The 23,173-nt window shown below is 35.5% G+C and overlaps 1 protein-coding gene across 10 annotated transcripts in view; it reads left to right on the forward strand.

The window, feature by feature from the left end:
- RALGAPA1 (Ral GTPase activating protein catalytic subunit alpha 1) overlaps positions 1–23,173 on the forward strand; it is a 132,259-nt gene that overhangs the window by 91,172 nt on the left and 17,914 nt on the right. For all 10 annotated transcript variants that reach the window (XR_014616265.1, XR_014616266.1, XR_014616267.1 and 7 more), the window contains 2 exons: positions 5,122–5,280; positions 7,248–7,375. Coding sequence is in view for 5 of the 10 variants with exons in the window: in XM_084208435.1 (XP_084064561.1) it covers positions 5,122–5,280; positions 7,248–7,375 (287 nt within the window). In the remaining 5 variants the exon portion in view is untranslated. The remainder of the gene's footprint in view (positions 1–5,121; positions 5,281–7,247; positions 7,376–23,173) is intronic.

Below are 23,173 nucleotides of genomic sequence, written 5' to 3' on the forward strand. Positions count from 1 at the left end.
CTCCTCAGGGCTGTCTTCCCGACAGCTCAGGTTTAAAATGGCTAAAACAGAGCTCTTAATCTCTTTCTCATTGCCACCTTTCCAGATCATCACAGATAACATGACCATTGGGCCTGTCACTTGTGCCCAACAGCCTGAAATCATCTTTAATTTGGTCCACTTTCTGGATTCTTACATTCATTCTGTGCTTACAACTCTTCTTTTTCCCACCTAACGTTTCTTCCGACATAGCCTTTCCATACACACAGTTAAAATTTATTCTCTATATTGTAAACTGTTGTTTTGATTGATGAACCTTCCTTTCTCTGGTCTTGACACCAACATTCTTGAAGAATGCTGATATAAACAACATTTTTCTAATCTTTAACACCTTTTTACATTTGTAAAACACCTTCTTTGCATTTGTCCATCTCCATGCTTTGTGTCATGTCTTATGCTTGGATAATAAACTCTCTAGGGCAGTGTGATCTGCATTTAGAGTGTTAGAATACTGGTGTGTAAGCTGTAATTCCCAGTGTTTCCAATGTATCACCAGCTCAAAGTATAACATTATTTTAGGACTTTTTATTATTTGTATTATTGCAGTGACTTATGTCTCTGGTACTGATTTGCACTTTGTTAGGCTTACTGTGATATAAGCACGTAAGAACCTGTAAATTCAGGAAAACAAGGTCAATTAATAACTATGAAGACAACTAACCATTAAAACAGAATTCAGTCTTGACAGCTGTCCATTCTGTGTGCACCAAATCCCATTCTGTTAGATCATACTGGGGCTACACCTTCTTGGGAAATCATGGTTTTTTCTGTCATTAAGGCTTCAATGAGCAGAGGTAGTTGTAGCTCAGTATCTTTCTCCTACTTGTGTCCAGGGCACTGAATTCTGTGATGCTTCCAATTCAATACAAAGAAATAAAGAACCAGATTAAAGTTGAAAGAGGTCAGTCTCTGGTTCTCCTTTGGTGTAATAATTACAGTGAATGATGGATTCTCAAAATGGTTGCTGTGCTTGCAGGAGATCCGGTTGTTTAGCACTGCTGGATTTCAAGGTTCTCAAATGAAAAATTTAGAAGAAATCTAAAATTCTTCTTTCTAAAAGGTTTATGCAAAACCTAGCAGATTAAATAAGCCAGGAAAGATTTTCAAGTCAATTTCAGGTATCAGATCTCAACCATGAATCAAGTGTTGTTGATAAGTCCAGTTACCACCATTTGTGCTTTTTCAGCAGCTTTTCTTGCTGACCAAGGCGAGGATATCTGAAAGAAGGAATAAGGAGGACTGTGTTAGTAGTGTCAGAGCTTGTATATTATTTTTGTCAGACATCTGACCATCTATAATAAAAAGGTTTTGATCCTGAGTACTTCTCTTTTTGTTATATATCACCGTTCATTCTTTATAGCATCATCCACCTACTTGCATCCTCTGATTTTGACTCTTAATCCATTACATGTCACAGAGATGCCATTCTACATTTTACTCAAACTGGGTCATTGCCAGACCATTCTTGACAGTAATCATGAGGTGAAATACATTTGACAGGACTTGGAACTCTGAAATAATCTGATACATTTTTCTTTTCCTCTGAAGAAGTTTCTGCTTTCAGCCTGGAATGTATTCTCACACATATATTTGAGTATTAAGCAAACTTTGAAATTGAAAAGAAAGGTCACTGATGGCTTCAGTACACTTGGCATCCAAAAAGATGTGTCCCTTGTCAGTAATCCTGCTGAAATAATCACACAGTACACTTTTATCACGGCAAAATCTGTTTCAGTCTAATGTGAAAACATGCATCAGTAGTGATGCTCCATCTGGTAACTTTCATAGAAGTGCAAGAACTTGTATCCTATCTGATTAACTGCAGGTGTCAGTATCAGGTACACAGGGGCAATCTTTGACAAATGAAATTCAGAGGCAGTGATAGCCTCAAGAAGCCCTCAAGAAGCTGCAGTATTTAAACTCTCTATATGTTTTGAATTTAAAGCTGTTTATTTGGCATGTACACTGTCAGCATCACTTGTTTCTAACAGTCTGTGAGTTTATTGCCTCTGAGCCCAAAGATTGCAAGTAAAGGAGGAAAAATTCTATTAGTAAATAGTTTGGTCTTGCTGAATTATGAATGGCACAGTGCAGTGGTGGTGTATTGGCCCCAGTCCTGCTTTTTGGCAGTTGGTTCACTGAGTTCAGTCAGTGCTCCAGATGGCCATCCCTCAATCTAAGATCATGTGGGTTTTTTACATTCCATAACACTTCATGTCCAAACTGATTTTCCTCATGCTTTCTCTTTGGCTGGACAGCCTCATTCTCCCTGAGGTTTTCACTTCCTTCCATGTGCAAGCCTGGCAGTCCCTGATACTTTATCGTTGTCATTTTTCAACATCTAGTTTGACTGTCACTTCACTAAGGAAGCAAAATGGGAATTTTTTTTTAATCTGAGGTGCAATTCCTCACTGACTTCTCTGATGATATAGCCAGTTTAAGATGTACCAACCCTGCTTTCCACTCCTGTCATGCTTCAAAAAAAGGTGCCAACAAGTTGTTTTCTTGGGCTATGAAACCAGTACAATGAAATGAGCTGAATTTAAAACAAAAACCTGGCATATATTTTCCTCCTCGGATCATGTTTGTGATACATTAATAAAATTATCTCATGCCTGAAGAGAGAAGTTGGTTAATTGTGACCAAAGAAGAGGAGGCCAAGGATAATGATTTATTAGACAGCGATTCTAGAAGAGACTGAAATGAAGCTAGCCTTATGTAAACTTAAAAGATAGAACTCTGCCCTGATGAAAATCAATGGATGGGGCTGTTCTGGTGCCATAGTGCAAGGTTTCTTTAAATAATTTTGCTGCAAAACCAAAAGGTAAGAAGGAGAAGTTGCTTTCCTGGTGATTTTGGGGGGTTGGAGGGTTCTTTGTTGTGTGTTTTGGAGTTTATCTTATCAAGTCCTCCAAGCTACAGCCAGGAAAGAAAAAACAACTAAGTATGCTTCTTGTCACTCTCTTACTGCTCTTATTGACTTTATTGCTTTCTACAACTAGATGAAAGGAGATTGTAATGATGTGGAGGTGAGTCTGTTCTCCAAGTAACAAGAGACAGGACAAGGAAGTGGCCTCAAGTTACACTAGGGGCAGTTTAGGCTGGATATTAGGAAAAACTTCTTAACAGAAAAAGTTGTCAAGCATTGGAACAGGTTATCCAGGAGAGTGGTGGAGTTGTCATCCCTAAAGGCACTTAAAAGATGTATAGATGTGGTGCTTAGTGACATGGTTTAGTGATGGACTTGGCAGTGTTAGGCTAACAGGTGATCTTGATAATCTTGGAGGTCTTTTCCAGCCTAAATTATTCTATGATTCTAAGGTAGGAGAGGGTCAATTTTGCAATTAATTGTCTTTTAGGATGTTTGTCATAGTAAAGTGCTAACCAGGGTCCTTCAGCTGCTGTTTGTTGCACATCAGCCATTCATGTTGCTGTCTGGCTTTATTCTAACCTAGTAAAATAAAGCTCACTGTAGTGAATGTTGATATAACCAATTCTTTTGCTGTGTTCAAGTGTTGGTGCAGGAGTATCCCTAAGTGTTTTTCAAAATAATTTAGCCATCTACCCAAAAGGTAAGAACAGCTGGCATCAAAGGCACCACAGCCATTTTAGCGTAGGTGTATGTACAGTCTGGGCCAGACAAAACAAATTACTTGTTGAACATGAAAGAAGAGTTAGGGTAGTGCAGGCACCTGTCCTTTGCCCAATCCAACACTGAAGAAAATCCTTTTTTTTTATAGAAATACAACCCTGTTCTTCAGTCTGATACTATTTAAAGCTAAGAGAGAAGAACAGAGATAGCTTCTTTTTGTCTTTTTTTTTTTTTTACTTTTTTTTTTTGAGTCTGCTACTGAAAACTGCTGTAGGCCTTCGGATAAGACAAAAGCATTCCAGGAGGTTCTGTAAAATAAAGACGTGAATAATTACAATTAAATTTCTCTGAAGACTGCATGTGTTTTCTTTTATTTAAAGTGCAATTGTGTTCTGAAAGTGCTCTGGCAAATTGTTGCTTTTTTATATGGAATAGCTTCTTGTACATGCTCAGAGTGGTATTTGGATGTTACGTGTTAAACACTGCAGTCCTTTGAATAACATTAAGGTGATTGTTTGACAAGTTCCACCTACCTAAAGCTGTGGAAACAAGCTGGGAATGGAGGTGAAGACAATTGTCAATAACTGGTGATGCACTAGGAGATAAAAAAGATATTCCACTTTGAATTTTCAGAAATAACTCTTACTGGAAAGAGTCTCACATTTAATAATCTGAATGTATTTGATCAGTATACATAAAGCCTCTCTACAAGATGTGAACATTCAGTATCAGAAGATGTTTATCAGGAGTGTTTTGGTTCTTCAGTCAGATAATTCCAGAGTGTTCAAGGAATTCCTTAATCTGGTTATATGATTACATCTGAGGATACAGCATGGATTTTGAGGAACCCATTCAGACATTCTGAGCCAAATCAAGACCCATTTCACAGTTTGTAGGGGAGCAGGGTGTTATTTTTGCAAAGGTGATCTGGTTCCATGGAAAATGATCATTTATCTTAGTTTTCTGGGAGCTGTGGAGAATGCAGTAGCTATTCTCCTTTAAAAGCTTTTTGGTTGTAGTAGGCAGTTTGGAATTTGGCTAGAATGATGAGGTTAACTTCTCAGATATGTAACTTTTAAACACATCTCCATTCATATACTGTAGAAGTTCATACAGAATTTAGTAATTTTCTCCCGATCAGTGATGGCAATCTTGAACACATTTTAGTAAATCGGGTTGAACCGCTCTGCATTCTTGAGAAAATATCAACAATATTTTAGCTTCCAGTAGGAAGAAGATATTCATATATATGTTAATTTAAATAGAAATTAACACTAATGTATAGAAATTCATAGCACAAACCAGTCCTGTCAACTAAGACACTGAAATTGTAAAATAACTGTTGTGTAATTTGGTTATTTTACTAATTTTTCTTCACTTTTTTTTAGTGGGTTTGTCTTTTTAAATATGTACATTTAATATAACTGTATGGCTATAGAATATTAATTAAGAATGTTCAAACTGATGACGTTTTATCCCTGATTTTCCAGCTAAGACATTTAGGAAATGATGAAGTACACATTGTCTGGTCAGAACATACTCGAGATTATAGAAGAGGAATAATTCCAACAGAATTTGGTGATGTTCTTATAGTTATCTATCCCATGAAAAACCATATGTTCAGTATCCAGATCATGAAAAAGCCTGAGGTAAGGGTTTGTTTTCTTTTGTGTTTCCTTGATGTGTTTTACATGAACTGAGTTTTGTTTAGAATCTGAGGTTTTGGTATAATAGACTGATCCAACATGGTGATGTCTTCACCATGGACAGTTGCAGTGGTGGTAGGAGGGAAAAGGGAGAGCTCAGTGAGTACAGTGCATAGTAAAATAAGTAATTTGAAATTGCAAACACCTGATGCTGTAAAGCATATCTGCTAACAACATAATATGGAAACAAAACTAGAATGTTCTGCGTAGTAATTAAAATATTACAGTAAACTTGTTGAACTTTTTTGTATGTTATGTATCAAATTTGTATGTTATGTATCAAATTTGTACATTATATATCAAATTTGATGCATAACCGAGGTAGCTGAATAATGGCCTGTTCCAACTTCCTCCATCCGTGTCATATTCCCCTTTTTTCCTCTCAAAACTATTTTTTACTTTCTTCTTATCTCCACACAAGAATTTGGAGATTAATTCAGTAAAGCAAGGCCACTCAGCCCTTGGGCATAAGAACACACATTCTTTCTAATGACTGTTCCTCAAATGTCAGTGCTGGCCCTGTTCTTAAAGTAGTGGTTTAGGGTTGTGAACACTAAACTGACTGAGTAAAAGTAGTCATGATTATTTGTACTACCTAACTTCTGTGTGTGATGTCACTTGCCATGAATTTCTATACTTTATTAAAATTATTGTTACAAGCACTCATATTAATAAATGAGGTATGGCAGAAATATTGCCTCAATTACCTCATGATGATTTCTTCTATCTACTGATAGGCATGAAATAACAATCAGTCTTGTTACTATTGGATTATTTATATTGTTAACTAATAAGTATATTCTTTCTTTTACTATTTTAAATACAAATAGTTGTATTATTGGGAGCATGTGGGTTAAGAAGGAAAACAAATACTGCTGAAAACAGGGATTGTTGTAAGTCCAAAAAGAAGTCCTTGTATGTGAAAAAAGTGCCTTCCGTCAGATTTCAGTTTCTCAAAACTACAGTAAATGACTAATGGCAAAGATAACACAGGGATCTAAAATTATTTTGCAGCATTTGTTTCCTTGTAGCAGGAAGAATATTTAGTGTACACTCTGCTTCCTTTGCTGAGCTGATGCACAAATTTTGCTGCTTTTCTCCTGCTTTATGTCAGCAGCTTCAGAACTTTATTCACATGTACAGGAAATGAAGATACTTTATACTGAATGTTTGGTTTTGTTTGTCATCATTGCAAAATGATGATGGATTAGAGAGATATGTAATGCCAAAACATAAGATCTATCTGCTCTGTTCACCTTTTGGGGGCTAGCTATTCTAAATATTAAGGTTTTCCACTGATCTCACAAATAAGGTTTTACAATTAGACTCCAAAGAGATGAAACTTTCACCACAGATTTCTTCTGTAAAGGGCTTACAGTGCTTTTGTTCAGTTTATATAGAAAGGAAGAAGAACAGAAGGAAAAAAAAATAGAAGGTGAGGGTCAATACACCAGTAACTGTATGACACTTTCGCCCATATCTTTAGAGACATGTTAATAACTAGAGCCATGGTAAAAAATATTTTAGAATTTGAGTAATTATTTCTTTTGCTTCTTACCATTTATAATATTATCATCTAGCCTATCAACCCCATAAACATTACATGCATGACTGTTCCTAGGATTTTTGCAGCAAATGTTGGAAATGCTCTTTGATGAGACATTCAAATAGTTACTTAATTTTTTTTCAAATGCTGTGTTATCTGTTGCCAAGGATATCAAGCAGTTATATGGCTGTATATTTCCACAAGAGAAAAGGTCTGACTTGCAACACAATAACTGGTTTGATTATCTAGCAATGAGGAGGGAAAAAGACATATATTTGAGTGCTCTATTGTTAATGTTGATTGCTAATTGTTATAGCTACGATCTTGTCTTGCTTTATGTTGAACTTCTTAATTTTTTATTCAGGTTCCATTTTTTGGTCCACTCTTTGATGGTGCTATTGTGAATGGAAAAATTCTGCCTATTATGGTTCGTGCAACAGCTATAAATGCAAGCCGTGCATTGAAATCATTAATCCCATTATACCAAAACTTGTATCCTTTCACTCAAATGGTTTCCAAGGCATATACATTCCCTTGCAGTTCTACAGATGTGATATTCAGGGGCCCTTTTCTTTTTTTCAGATTAATATAGGGGATGTTTTTTTTGTAATGGTGATGTTGCCTTTAGGGAACTGAAACCTACAGAAGAGCATTCAGAGACCAGCTTTTTTTAATTAAATAAACAATAGATTAAGTGCTGAAAAATTGCCTGTTTCTAATGTTTTGAAGCATGGACTTGTCATTTTTTGTTAACAAAATTATTTTAATGACCATTTTGTGACTAGTCTTTCTAAAATAGCAGTATCATGACGTTAATAATCTTTCTTGCCTAAAGATATTAAGTATTTATCCAGTATTAGTGTGACTAAGGTTTAATTTCTAGTTCAAAAAATGCTGCTTTCCTTCAATCTGCGAAGTTTATGAAACTTTGATCATACAGATTTTGTTATTCAGCTCAGAATCACGTTAGTATATTTGTAAATGTGTCAGAAAACACTGTCTCTTGTCTGGTTTTGTTGTTGGAGCTGAAATTGTATGTTTTGGAGGATCTGCTCTTGGAAGAATAGATTTATCAACCATAAATTAAAAAACGTAAGGTAAGTCAGTCACTTACATGCCTTTTCCTTACTCCAGATTGAGTTCTGTTAGTTAAATCAACAAGTTAAAATCAACCTGTTAGTTAAATCATCAAGAAATTTCTGAATTCCATAAACTGAAAGATAAGTTTAAATTTTGATCCAAAAGATTTCTAACAAAGGTGTAACTACTAGTTCTTGTCATGTGATAGGTTGTTGCTAAAATACTACTTTTTCTATGGCTGACTGTTAATACTTGCAGAGTTTTGGATTAGATATGATGAAATGGATTTAGAGATGAATGATGGATGTGTTTTATGTGATCACATTAAGTGATGTTTGTGCCATTTCTGTAGATGACACATGTTGATTCATTGTGTTTTCATGTTTGGAAAGGTCCGATCTTTCTGTCATTACTCAAGTAGCTTAGTCAAAGAATTTAAAATGTATTATCATTATCATCATCAGCCATCAAAAGTGATGGTTTAAAGCATTATATTGATGTACAGCGATGAGCAATTGGAAAACAATTTACTTTGACATAGTAAACTTCCAGTACCAAAAACCACCACAGTCTTGTATGTTTAAACATCACAGAATATGAAAGGTCTATTAAATTCCTTGGACATAGCTTGCCAGCTCAATGTCTTGGAATTGGCCAGTTCCATGGAGTTGTGCACTGTATTTTTAATTCAGTTCTCCAAACTGTACTTTTTAATATGCATCAAAACACAGCCTGTCATTTATGACGTAATGTGGCCTCCATTAAAATGCTGATAATATGTCCCCCCGGTAAGGTTGGCATGGTAAGTGGAATGCATTATGTGTATTTGATTTTAGATAGCATTGGCTGGTGGGTTTCATGTCATCACTTATGAGGTACCAGTTGTCTGGACACTGATATTAAAGGGTAGCTTTGTTAAGTCATCAGTGGAATTCTTTTTCCATCTGGCTTGGAGTATCTTATGTTTACTGTTCAGTATAATGTAATTTAAAAATTAAAATGGGGTTGTGGGAAGTTCTTTAAAACCTGTTTGCTTGGTGTGAAATTAGAAAAAAACTCTACAAACTTTCCTGGCTTGAATTAGGCTCTGATGGAGTCAGTTGTGTCAGTAGAGAACAGCAAAAAAATGCTAAACTTCAAACTCTGGCCTAAGTCTCAGTGGTATAAAAACCTCTTGATTAAAAATCAATGGACATGCTCTTGGTGTTCAACCCATGGCCAGACTTGAGGTCAAGAAGGAATTTTCTTCATACAAGAATGGCTAAGAGTGGTGGATGTTTCCTGTAACATGGGCACGGTCTGTTATCTAAGAACATTTGAAAGTTGAATCTAATTACGTTCCTGTGAGAGCAGGGAGCTGAAGACATCAAGGGCTGTCTTTATTGTCTCCTGCTTTTTTTCCTCTGGGATGTTTTAGCTGTGGCATTAGCAGTTCACTTCTGGCTTTTAAGTTTGTAGTGGACTAAAGGGTTTTGGGAACAGGTGTATTTTATGGTCTGTGGTTAAACAGCTTTTCTGGAGACACTACCAGAATTAACGTCTTTTGTGAAAGACAGACAGGATTCACTAATCAAGGTGGCCTTTCCTTGTGTTGGAATATTGCTGGAGCAAAGAAAAAGAGGGGTCAGAGTGGTGAAAACAATACATTTGAAGAGGGAGGAAAAAGGGAACAAAAGTGCTATTTTTCAGAAAGTACACAAAATGGAAAAGTGAATCTGATGATCAAGGATTTCCACAAGTCCAGGACCATAACAGTGTCAGTGAAAGAGAATCCTGAAGTGATGTTCTTGAAACTGATCTTCATTTACTTACTTACGAATCTCTAATATACTGAGCAGTGTTAGTTTATTAGGAATTTGGATGATGGTTAATTGAAGCCCCCTGGTCCTAGCCTGGTCGGTTGGCCTGTGGCTTCTCCGAGAACCAGCCCCGGCGACTTTGACGAGAGAGACCGCTTGATCTAGTTGCTCAGAAAAGTAACTTTAATGTAATGGTAAAACAACAAACTAAACAGCATGCACCATACAAGCAACAAATTAGAAGAAGCCAGAGTCCACGGTCTGCAGGGTTATTTATACATTTCTAAAAGGGGCGGGGTTAAGATGGGGTCTAAGCAGAGGATCCAACAGGAAAGGGCAATTTGGAATATTACAATCAATGCAGCAAAAACTACCAATGGCAATAGAGAGAACATGGACCTTTCTATTCAATTTGAATAACAGAACTGGAGAATCTTGGGTAAGAGCTCCTGCTTAACTTACATAGGGTTCTCCCATGGCTTCACATTGAAGTTCGCTTCATTATTCAAATTGACCCCAACAGTTAATAGATATCCAGTTGAATGTGGATGTCAAGGCTACAAGAGTACTTGAGACTTGTCAAAGAAAACAGATGTCAGGCACTACATTTCTGTATTAGCCCTTCTTTTTACAGTAGTAGACCAGCAGAAATAGTTAATTTCAAAGCCAGCATGAGTATATGGATGTCTCTCTGCCTGCAGGTGTGTGCTTTGTTTTCTGGTACTGTGTAATACTTCATAGACACTTTTTGACTTAGTAGGGAGTTAATAATAAATAGGCCCGTGCTTATCCGTTTTTGAAGAACGTTTATAATATCACATTGTAGATCTTGTGGTGATGGGTCACTGTAAACTCTTAATTAAACTGTGTTGATTTGCTTGTGTATGGGATGGGAAAAAATTGGCAGTGAGTTTGGCCCTCCTATTTCCAAGGAGAGTTTATCTACCCTCTGAGACAGTGCATTTTCTAAGTGCAGGCCTGACTGAAAAAATCAGCTGTCATTTGCAATCAGCAGGGATATTCAGTCCTCTTCACATAACCTGATTGCAACTTTTTCCTTAATGCGCTGGTCTGTTAATCACAGTGTGCCAATGGTAGTATGTGAATGCTATAATAATGGTTGCATGGATACCAGAAATTCTGGTCATCTCCCTCTTAGAGTCTTCTCCAACTCTGAGTCTGTGTTGTACAGTCTGAAGTAGCTTTCTGAGACTGACATATTCTGTCAATCACCTTCCTCCTTCTGACATTATTTTGACATTTCTGATAGGATACTTAGATAGCAGAACACGTCAAAGATTTGATTTGCTTAATGATTTGTAAAGGTTTTATCTGCTCTGTTGTTTTTTTCTTTGTTCAGAGTACTATATGTTTCCATATCATCATGTTCTAAGATTAAAAATTTACTAAATTTATCAGCAAACAGTCATGCATGGCAGATGTCCTGCTTTTTTGATTCTTGACACACTCCTTGCTGCAGCTGTATGAAGAGAATATTGCTATTTTGGGTGGAGTTTTTGCAGTGGTGTGTGGAATTTGCTTTAGTTTCTCCTCCAAGGATTCTCTGGTCCCCAATAATTTTTGTTAGCCTGGCTCTCTTGTATCAGTACCCCCTCAGGAACCGGTGGCATACATGCACACAGAAGCAGGTGACAAACACAAAATACTCATGTTGTCTTGCTAATGAAGCAGCAGTAACCCCCTCTCTGTCTCACAGCTGATGTGTTTCTTTTACTCATTGCATTTGCCTTTCTCTTAAGAAGTGCATGCTTATCTTCTGAGTATGCTCAAGCTGCACAAATGCTGGGAAAACTTCTAAAACTCATAAATGGAGGTGTAATAATGGGACTAAATGTTGAGAACAATCATTTTCACTATAATGTAGAATAAGAAGGACAATATTTAGGGATTGTTAAATACTCTTTATTTAGTGAATTGCATTGAAATTCTTGATGTGAAGAGTTTTATTCATGGCTCATGTCTCAGACTAGGCACTTTGTCACATTCTGACTTCAAAATCAACCATATGTGGAAAATGAATCAATACTAAGTATTTGGAACAATAGAAATTGTGGCTTCATATAAAATTTTATTTGAACTTCCTGAATAAGTAGCAGATGTTAGCCAGATGCCACGAGGTACACCTTGGCATAGTAGGCACCTTCAGTGATCCAGCTTTTTGCAATTATTGCCTCAAAGCAGGACAGATACTAGAAACCTTGTGAGAGTGAAATTGCAATTGTGAAAAAATTAGTGTCACTTTTTTCATTGTACACAAATTCTGGAGTGTTGACAATTATTCCAAACTTCAGATGGTGCATTTCAGACACTCTGTGTCTTACATAGTATTCCCCTGTTATAGATGCTACCTAAGACACACAGTAAGAAGCTAAACACACAGTAAGAAATCCTCTATAACATCATTTAAATCTGAAATTTATAGATATTTTAGAATACCTGGAATATGCATGACTGTTTTATCCTTAATCATCATAGCATAATTTTTACTTCTTTCTAATAATATCTGAAGTCTTTGACCTAGTATGAAGAACTGGCATTTCTTTTTGGAGCGTTTTTTTGGTCTCATGAAACCATTTAAATAGCAAAAAATATGCTGCTTTAATTCTTCCATCTAAAAAATGTTATAGAGTAAATCTCAGTCTGAGTGACTGGATAAATTAATCTTTATTATCAAAACTGAAAATTTGACATCCTTCTAACTTTCTTGATATTGTAGGACCAATCAGTTGGTACTTGAAGTATTGATGCTAATCTTTTGACAGTTGTCTTCTAGAGAAAGACAAAGTATTAACCCCATATGGTGTCTGACAAGGCAGTAACTTATTTAGGAATAAAGTAATGTCTGTGAGTGGTTTGTTAAAAGTTTGCCCTGTATTAGGAGTTGATTGTTCAGAAAAAGCTTTTTTTCTTGAGGTGAAACTCAACTGCCCCAAGAAAGGGTTTTATTAGAACTGTTAGTATTGCTGTTTGTTTTTCCTGCTTGACCATCTCTTGCCTCAAGATAGAATTGCAGGCCCTGGAAAAGTGAAGAAAGTGTTTTTATTAATGACATACAGTGAAAAAAAGGTGTTCTTCAGACTTCTGGCCACATTTGTTTCACTTAATTAAGAATATTTGTTGTATTTGAATTTTCAAACTGTAACTTGAAAAGATTTTAAAGATTTCTCACTTGTACAGAAACTTAAAAGTTAAAACTAGATATCACTGATTTTGGCAGTGCCAGTTTCCCTTTCTCCAGGAAGTTTTCCCTCTAAAAGCTGTATGAGCATCTCCAAGGAAAAAGGTGAATAGAGTGGTACTGCATCAATGACGTCTGTGTATCAAATGGGAGAGGCATAAGGGTTCCTTGCTCTCATGGTTTTGGTGTAGTGAAAGGAATAATGCATGAAATCATGATTGCTCTTCTAATATTTTCTGGTTTAGAATTTTTTTTATCTGCCATATGCCAAGAGTCTGGAAAGTTTGCTGTTTTTCTGGCAATATATTTTTGATACAGGACATTTAATAAGATTTTAACATGCCTGTTACTCTTAGTTTTTTTTCCTGTCATCACAGTTGAGAAGATACCAACATTAAAAAGAATGCTTGGAACTCTTTTTTTTAAACTATTTTATATATTTTATACAAATAATTACAAATTTCAGAATTTCACTGGATATTTACTCCATCCCTGATGACTACTGTTGTAGCCTTATCTGATATGACTTTAAGTAAGAGACATGGAGGAGTTCATCATATGACTCCTGCTGATTTTTTCCAGAAGAAAATACAGTTATTTCTGAAATCTATTTTACTGTTTAGCAGTGAAAATTGTTTTCCTAGTTCAAGCAAGACTAATAAGGTACAGAATATGATGTTTGGACTTTCCTGTACTTTGAATTCCTCTGGGTGTTCTCACAGATCCTAGTTCTGCTGACAACTTATTTACTATTTTAATAATTATAAATGTGATTGATTGATTGATTGATTGATTGATTGATTGATTAAATGCCTGCATACCATGATGTAACATGAAAAACTGAAGATTTCTATGATGTGTAGAAGTATATCATGGACCGTTCAGGTATTTTGGTTTTAAGGAATCATGTAACAGTTTCTCTTCACATTATGAGAAACCTAAATATAAGACGAAAGTCTTATATCGCTATAGAGTTCTGTGTGTGTGTGTGTGTGTCTCCTTGTAGGTATGCAATGACTGTAATAGCTATATCTTTACCTTTACTCTACTTTTCCTCCAAAGTAATACATCAAATTAATGTATTTTCCTGTGATTTCACAAGTATTTTTGAACAAAAAGAGGCTGTTGTAAGGAAAATTGCTGGGAAAATACCAGAAAGATGTAATACCAGCTTACTTGTATGGCCATGAATGGCTAAAGCCCTCAGAATGACAAACCACTAATGCCAAAAAAACAAAATGCACAGTACTTAAATAACTACTGCATTTAAGAATGTTCATGTTCAAGATTAATGTTTTAATATGTTATACAGAAAATTAGTACAGTTTGAAATATCTTATGTAAAGGAATTGGCACAATGCCAATGCAGTGTAATAAAATAATCTAAAATAACTTCTGTATGAATAATATTATGTCAAAGTTTGCCCAATTAAAAAAAAAAAAAGCTAAATGAAAAAAATGCTAAGATTCCAAAGCATAAATTGTGCTATTTATGTTCGTTAAGTAAGGTTTGAAATCCTGTCTTAGGGACATCTTGCCTAACTATATATCTCATGCTGCTCAGTAAATGAGAAGAGTATTGATTGGCATATGCTGCTTAAATCGATCACCTTGACAGCCAGAATTACAGTAATCTGTCAGTATTAATGACTATCTTTCAAGCCTTGATACCTCTCCTTTGCTTGTCTCATCTTGCCTCAGTTCTGTTTGAAGTGCATTTTCTTGAAACCTCTGGTTTTGTCAGGATAGGTACTTTTGTAGGGTTTTTTGTCCCCTGAGTCCAATTTATTGGCTTGATCATGCAATTAGAGTTAAAATGCAGCACCAGGGAGCAAAAGTAGGCAGTGTCCTGAGTAACAATTGGATCTCAGAGGTAGTACAAGCCTGTTCTCAGCCATCATTTATTAGTTACCTGTTGAAAGAATAGGATTGTTTTGCAATGAATAATTCCAAAGCATCACTTTAAATGCCTTTGATTTTAGCCACTAGAGACAACTGATTGCGCCAACATTTGTGATAGGCTTTTAAACTCTTGCCTTGGTGTTTGTCATAAAGACACTTCAAATAACTGCTGGCGAAATACTTGCAGATGTGTGTACCAAGCTGCTGTGTTTGCTACATTTTCATATAGTGAACATAATTACACGAAATTTCACTTGGTTCTCATGTATTTTTAATGTGAGGAGTAAGTTGAAGTCTGACATTATATTGTTGATCACAATTCCTCGAGTGTGATCATCCAGACAATTCCTGATCCCCGAGTGGTCCATCCATCAAATCCATGTCTCTCAAATTTAGGAACGAGGATATCAGTGTCAGATGCTTTGCACAGATCCAGGTAGATGACATCACTTGCTCTTGGCTCATGTACCAGTGCTGTAAAACTGTTGTAGAAGGCCACCAAATTTGTGCATGATTTGTCCTTAAGACAGCCACATTGGCTATCTCAAATCATCACCTTATTTCCCAATGTGTCTTAGTCTAGTTCTCAGAAGGATCTGCTCCATGACCTTTGCTGGCAATAAAGTGAAACTGCCTGGCCTGAAGCACATGTTGAAGGGGTACAGTTTTAGTACATGCATTTAATAGTGCTGTTGCTATCACAAGATATCAACAACATATTTCAGTCAGAAGTACAGATTTATTTATTAGCTACTCTTCCTTAATAAAATGCATGAGACTCTCTTGAAAGTGGTAAAAACACAAAATATCAAGTTAGCAAAACTGATTGACTGTAGCAATGTTGTTTTCTACTATTAATTAAACTTACAAAGACCTGAGTGCTCTGTTGATGTTGTAGACACTTATGGAGGAGACTCAAATCTTTTTGTACTATTTGGAAAAATATATTCTAGATTCTTTTACTTTTACATTCTTTCACAAATATAATTTACCCATCTGAAGGAGAAATATTGGTTCTACTGATTTCTCAACAAAATATGGATAGGCTTATGCTGGTGGCATTCTGTTTTAGGATAGAAGGAGGGCAGTGAGCTATCCTGAAAAGCAGTGACCTGCTTTATCAGCCTCTTTACCAGCCTCTAGAGCTTCTGAGTCTGGATATGTCAGTACAGATCCCTTGTGGGAAGGGAAGTTTTCTTGTAACATATAAAAATATGTTACAACATATTTTTAAGGGAGGAAATTTTTGCATGTTGTTAGCTGGAAGTTAGTAGTGGAATTACTCTTTCATTATAAAATGTGTTTTTTAAGTCTATAAATACCTTTTTAAAAAATAAATTTTGCAGGGAGAAGGCTACTAGTCCTTAAACTGGAATGAAAAAGATAAACTAATCCAATGTTACACAGAGTTGATTGCCATGTGTGTAACACAGAGTGACAAGTCTTTTGTTAATACCTACTTAACCTTATTAATTAATTAAACATTTTGGGTAACAAAAGCCCTTTGTTAAAATGTTAAGACTCTTGCCCCCTTAAGGTGTTAAAATTCATACAGATTTCTTTGATAGCTGTTAGAAGTCTGTGAATAAAATCCTAGAAGATTAACTATTTTTCCTGCCATTCCAGAGATGTAAAGAAATAATTTTAAACTATTTAAGCCCTGGTTTTGCATTACAAAAAACAACATTGTGTATTGGTTTCGTCCTTTTCATAAATTCACCCTTGTAACAGATCAGGAACGTGCAAACAACTTGCAAGGTTTGTATTTTAAAACACTAAAAACCATGTATATATAAAAATAAGAATGTGGCATTCCATATGGTTGATTCTGATATATAAATTGGTGGGAAACATGGGAGATTATTTATAACAACCAAAACTGGCAAAACCGTAATGTTTTTGAGATAAGAGTGATGTTTTGGGGTGAGTTGAATAAGATATTGGCAAACTGTTTCTGCATCATTCTGCATATGGTAATCAAAACAGTTGGGGCATGCTTTCCAGTGCCAACAGAGGGATTAGAAGATCTTAGGTACCAAAAAAAAAAAAAAAAAGATTAATAGAAACAAGCACATTGGTTGGCTTCATCCTCCTACAGGTCTGTATTTCAGTTACTGAAAAAGGGCTTGTATATAATACCTGGCAGTATGTGGAAATATCTAGCTAGAGATGGAATGCACTTCATGTAAAAATATTCACCAGGGTCAAAATTATAACAAAAAAGATTAGAGTTTATTCTGTATGTGCCACGTAGTAGAAAAATGGAATAAGCTAACATAAAGCAAGGATTAAAAGTTAGTGTTACAGTAATTGGAGTTACCATATGGCAATGCGAAGGACATGAGTCCTAATCATAGCCTGGCCAATCAAATTAATCTCAATATACTTTCTAGACATTGAGAAAATAGTTTAATTGCTGATTAGCTGCAGCTGAATAAATCCATGGGTCACAAATACATCTATCTCCTTCTGAATGCTTCTCCTCCCAAACACAGAAGAATGCATGCTATTAGAAAATCGTTTAATTTCAGCTTGCTAAACCATAGTTACCATCCATCTGTTCATACCAATTGTGGAAAAAGGTCAGTTTTCAGCAAAGCCATGCACTTCACAGAAGGTATGTGAAGTGAAATTTCACAGGGGACATGATGGATCCTGATTCCAAGTGATAAACCTTAGGGGCCAGCAGGGTTGGCATATGGTTCAGCATGATATGAAGGCTTGGGTTCCCTGGCTTCACTTCTTTGGCGTGGAACTGATAAAACCTGGCTCTTTAGTATTGTTTCACTGGACACCAATCATGGGCAGCAGGAACTGCCCACTTAACTCTCTGTGGGAAGAAAGCCCAGGCTGTGTTCACAATAGTACAATTGTAGTGCTGCAGACTGCTCTCAACAGCTTGACGTTAGGGAGGAGAGCGATTAGCTACTTTGCTAATTGCTTTTCACAATATTAAAAAAAAGGAAAATAACTGAAAATTCATATTCGTTTTCTTTGTTCAAATAGAAGTCTGACTTTGAGTTTTTAAAATAATTCTTAAAATTGACTTAAGCCCTCCAAAGAGGCTTGTAAGTAAATTATCTGCTACTGGTACTGCAGCAACCCAAGGTAAAGAGAAAACATTCTCAACAGCTATAAAATTTTTTAAAGGTAGTTGTAAAGTTCATTAAAGTGCAGATTGGAATTAAGGACAGAATTTCTCATTAGAGAAGTTGCCTTTGTTACTAGTAGCGTAGAATGGAAAATTAACACATACCTGTATGTGCAGTCTTTTTACTGGACAGTATTTAATAGTAATAAAATTTTTATTTATGTAATTTTGCAGTTTGGAGTGATTTCTTCATGAAAATGCATTTGCTGTTTTTCTCATCAATTAATCTATATATGCAGAGAAGGTATTTAAAGTAGAAATTTAAATACTTGAATGTGTGAAAACAGTGAGCTTAAGCATTCATGCAGACAGCAGAGAATTAGTTTTGCTTCTGTATTCTTTACACCTATCAGCCTTAATTACTTGAGTTAAAACTGATGTAATGCCGGACATCATAATGAGGATGAATCTCTCTCCCAACATCAGGAGTTAGTTTATGGGGTTCCTGTTCCCCTCTGGTATTCCACATTTGTTGCAGTCATCACTTCAGCCCAAACCTTAACATCTTTTGTTGATATATTTGGTACAACAGCTTTACTAAACTTCAGTGCCATGGCCGGCAGCCCTGCTGCCTCCTGCAAACCCACAGCTGCCAGGTGACCGCAGGAGCAGCACTCCGTCACTCCAGAGAGAGCCTAAAGCAGTGGCAGCTGTAATGGGCTTCAAAACAATTAGCACAACATACCTTATGGATTCATTGCTTCCCATCTTGGATACATTAGTAAGACAAATCCTCCCTGTAAGTTGGAGTGGGAATTCTGCCTGCGTAAGGGTTTCAGCACTCTTTTCTTCACTATTTTGTTTTCATGTCCATAGGCTCTTACTGAAACATGCATGAGTGTAGTATTTTTAAATACTGTCATTATTCTTTTAACCACCCAGGCAAAGTTATAGTGCTGAGTTATTCATCCTTCCCATCCTGGTAGCCATTTGATCTGACTTTTTAACTTCATGCTAAAATGCAGTTCAGGGTTTGTAGAACCATCAATACACTGTAAATGGTACCGAAACTGATACTTTCTGCTGTATGTTTGTATTAGTATGCTCCTGCTGTATTTCAAACAGATAATTCATTGAATGCCCATTCTTCCTCTTACTGCAGAGTAGATTATATTTAAGTCAAGATTAATGGATAGATTCTGATGTTAAAACCCAGTCTCTGAGCCTTTCATTCCCTAGAGGCATATAGTGCATTAGTTTAAGCCAATGTGCTGCTTATCATAGATACTCTGACACTGTCTTAAATGACAGTTTACTGTACTTTGTAGCTGCTTACTCTGGTAATAAAATCACTATATTGTGTTCTTGATAATTACAATATTAAATAGAAACTTAATTGGATTACTGCACATTTAGATACAGATAGTTCTTAAGTAATTGTCCACTGTAAAATTTCTGATATTCATTTTTTCTTTCATGCAGTGTGTTCTGTCAAAGTCTAAGCTTAATATGTTGTTCAGTCACCTTAGATGAAAAAATGCTGAAAAGACGTCTGCAGTGGGATTTTTTGGTGCAAATGAGTATCTTTTATCATAAAGGTTTTCACTTGAACCTTTTTTGGTTTTTGAATCCTTCCATAAGATGTTCCTGTTTGCCAAAGTTCTTAAAATAAAAAAAACTTCTGGGTTCTGCGGGGTGAAGAATTTGAAAGTAGTCTTAATTCAGATTTTTTTTCCCTTAATTTTGAAATTCCGAGAAGTCTGAGCATAATTCTTGTCATTTTTTTCTGCCTAAGCAGATGAACAGAATTAGAATTAATTCAGTAAAGTACATTTTTCTATTATTATCTTTAAAAGAATCCCAACTTTTTTATAGAATTAGTTTTTATAGTGTTTATATTCTAAAGACTATACTGAAATTAAAATTTGTTTTAAGTTCAGTTCACTTGCACTTTAATTCTACATATCTTTATAAGCCTTCTGTAAAGGACCTTGGTACAGAGTGGTTACATTTTTCATTTCATAATTGAGTGTTTTAAGTGCTTAAGCATAGTCCAAATTTTATCCAATTCCAGCTTGTGTTAATGGTGCTCCACTCACACTGCCTTAGCACCTGTTATGGATTTTGAGTCATCTGGCAGCCCGTGGGACTTAGATAAAGAAGTACCAGGTGTCCTGCCTGTCTCTTAATTGAGACGCAATGTAAACAATATAGACTTGGCAATATGGTTATAGAAATGGATTAAAGCCCAGCTTTGTCTGCACTGATGAATCACAGCTTTTTCTTCCTAGAAGATGTTATAAACCACTGATGAATTTAGTGAGCTGTAAGATTTTGTGGAACAGCATAAAAGCAAGCAATGCATCAAGGATTTTCCTAGAAGGACAGTTTTACAGAATGTTAATTGTGTGAGTTTTTTAATGAAAATGTAAGCATTGATTAGAATTTCTTGCAGTAATTTAGCAATTTTGAAACCACCCACACTGTAAAAATTAAGATTCTTACATAAATTCAGATAAAGTCAATACCTTTCAATATGTAGTGTGTTGGTAAACTCGGCAGAAAACAATACCATTTACTTGGAAACATTCAATGACTGCAACTTTATCTAGCCTACACTTATCTTGCAGGCCTTTTAACCATATATCTATGGAGTAGATATAAGGTAAATTATCTCCTTTAAATGTAAGATAACTAATCTGAAATAAAAAGTGTCCTCCAAATGGCAAAAAATGCCTGATAACAGTTAATTTATCACAGATTTTCAGTAGCATAAAAACTTAAATGCAATTTTCATTGTATTTATTCAAAGGATGATCAACAATTTGTTTTGGAAACAAATTGCAATATTTGGAATGAAGGAATTAGTTTGTATAAATTTATCTATTATATATTCCCTTCTTTTCTTCATGAAGAAAAGTACCTAAGAAATTGCCTAAAAAAGCCTTTTGCAGTTACAGCTTGAGTTGGAAAAGAATGTAATTAAATATGTTAGATAATACATTTTAGGCTTGCTTAAATTCTACAGTCTTGGTCTGTTACTTGTTTTTCATATACATTCTCATTTTATTAGGGAGATATCTACACTAATTAGTAGATTGTAACATATACATTACTTATTAAAATTATTGATTTTGGATAATTTATAGAGCCACTTCTGCATTTAAAAAATTTTTTCACCAAATGCAACGTACTAGTTTACTTTTGAAATACATTTTTCATTTCTGAGGCTTATGTTCTATTTTTATGAGTAAGAAAATATATTTTTACATTTTATTGCAGAAAAGCTGTCTTGAAAAAGTAGTTCAGTAGGAAAACATCACCTTAAAAGACTGTAAATTTTTTTAATTCTTTCACCTGCTTAGTAGTATCAAGAATAGTAAGTATTTTCTTCTCTTTCACCTAAGAAACTTGCCTGAGATATGAGGAGAATGAACTGAATTCTGCCTTATGAATCATTGGTGTTGTGGCTAAGTCCAGTTGTATGTGCAGAAGCTTCTTTAATTTACAGCATAGCTCTGTAAACAGATGCACCTAGCTAAATATTTATTTGCCATTTTCAATATTGACAATATTTAAGAAACACAAAAGAACCCAGACTGACTTTGAGATATCAAGGTGACTTGAGTAAACAGAAGATGCAGCTGGAAGAAAGAAAACCCTCTTTATTTGTATACTGTGCAAACTAGATGTGGAAATTACTGAAATGCAATAAATAGGGAACACCGTGATACCACTTCTACAGAGTCACTTTTCAGAATATAAGAGAACTTTAACTATTCCTCTCAGCTGATACTGATCACCCACCTACATACAAAATGCTGCTACTTGCAGGGCTTCCAGCACTGGATCAATAGCAGCCCAACTTACATCCTTAACTCTAAGAGCCAACAAAGACTACAAATTGCTGTGACTCAGTATGAGTTCAGCTGGTGTGACAACCACTGCACAGTCTCTTCTTTTAGAGTGAGATTTCCCAGAAAAAAATTCCGTTTCTGTGATGTGTGGGGGTTTTGTCTCATCTTCCTGTAGAAGTGAAATTCTGCTGGGACTAAGTTTTCCTTTCAGCTTAAAACCTTGATCCTAACCTGTACTTGTTATCTTTATAGGGGAGGCCATTCTCCTTTCACACTTTGATGTAAGGAATTGAAATTTACTAGGAAAAATGTGCCAAATAAAATCAATTCTTTCATGATTTTAAGTATCTCAAACTATAGTAATTTATTCTGTGGGGTTTGCACACCTTTTCAGGCCAGAGAGCAAAAAACTTAAAATCTCCTACCAACATATGCTCTTCACTGTGCTTTACTGTTTCTTTTTTTACTTTGGTCCCTAATATCCTAGGAGCATTTCTGTATGTTGACCATACTACAGATTTGGTTTTTTTCCCTATAAAAAATGATTGGTGCTTCTAAATTTACAGAGGGGGAAAATGTAATAAAGAGTTCTTTCTTATATGGCTTTTCTTGAAATATTATCAATCTCTTTTATGTAAATTGTCTATATATGCAATTAAAAACCTCTTGCAAATGTCCATTTATCCTACAAGAAAGTATCTCTGGCAGTAGGATTTTCATTTTCCAGGTATGGATGGAGCAGCAGTTCAGTTTCTGCTTGTCTTAAATTATTTTCCAAATGCCTGGCAAACAAAGTCATACTCTCCACAATCATATCAATATATATTGACTTCTTAGATGATTTTGCTAACAGTTGGAACTGCCAGGGATGCAGCTGTACATGTATTTCTGAGAGGAGTTTGTAATTTAACCTGAAAAAATCCATCTTGCTATTTGGAAATGCATGTTCTAGCTTTTTTCCTGAGAGGTATTTCAAGACAATCATTAAAACCCTGTCCTTTTTTCCTAGCTCTGGAACCAAAGCAGCTACATACCAATATACAGTTATATCATGGTATGCTGCACATGTATACTGACATGAGGAGGGAAGATTTATGAATAAAGCTTTCATAAAAGTATCTTACTTTGACACTGCTGAAATTTTTCTTTATTTCATAAAATAAGATTTCTTCTTAATCACAGGAAACATACGTGCTCATCTTTAGAGTCTAATCTTTATGGTACTTTCTTGGGAGGGGAGAGTCCCTGGATAGGAACTTTCCAGTCCGTGCTCAGGAAACATCAAATGGTTTTTGGAGCAGGCAGTAGAATTTCTTCTCCAGCCCATTTGAGAATCTAACACTTAGTTGTTCTGGTAGTAGA

The sequence above is a fragment of the Fringilla coelebs genome (assembly GCF_963513975.1).
Source record: "Fringilla coelebs genome assembly, chromosome: 6".
NCBI classification, from domain to species: domain Eukaryota; kingdom Metazoa; phylum Chordata; class Aves; order Passeriformes; family Fringillidae; genus Fringilla; species Fringilla coelebs.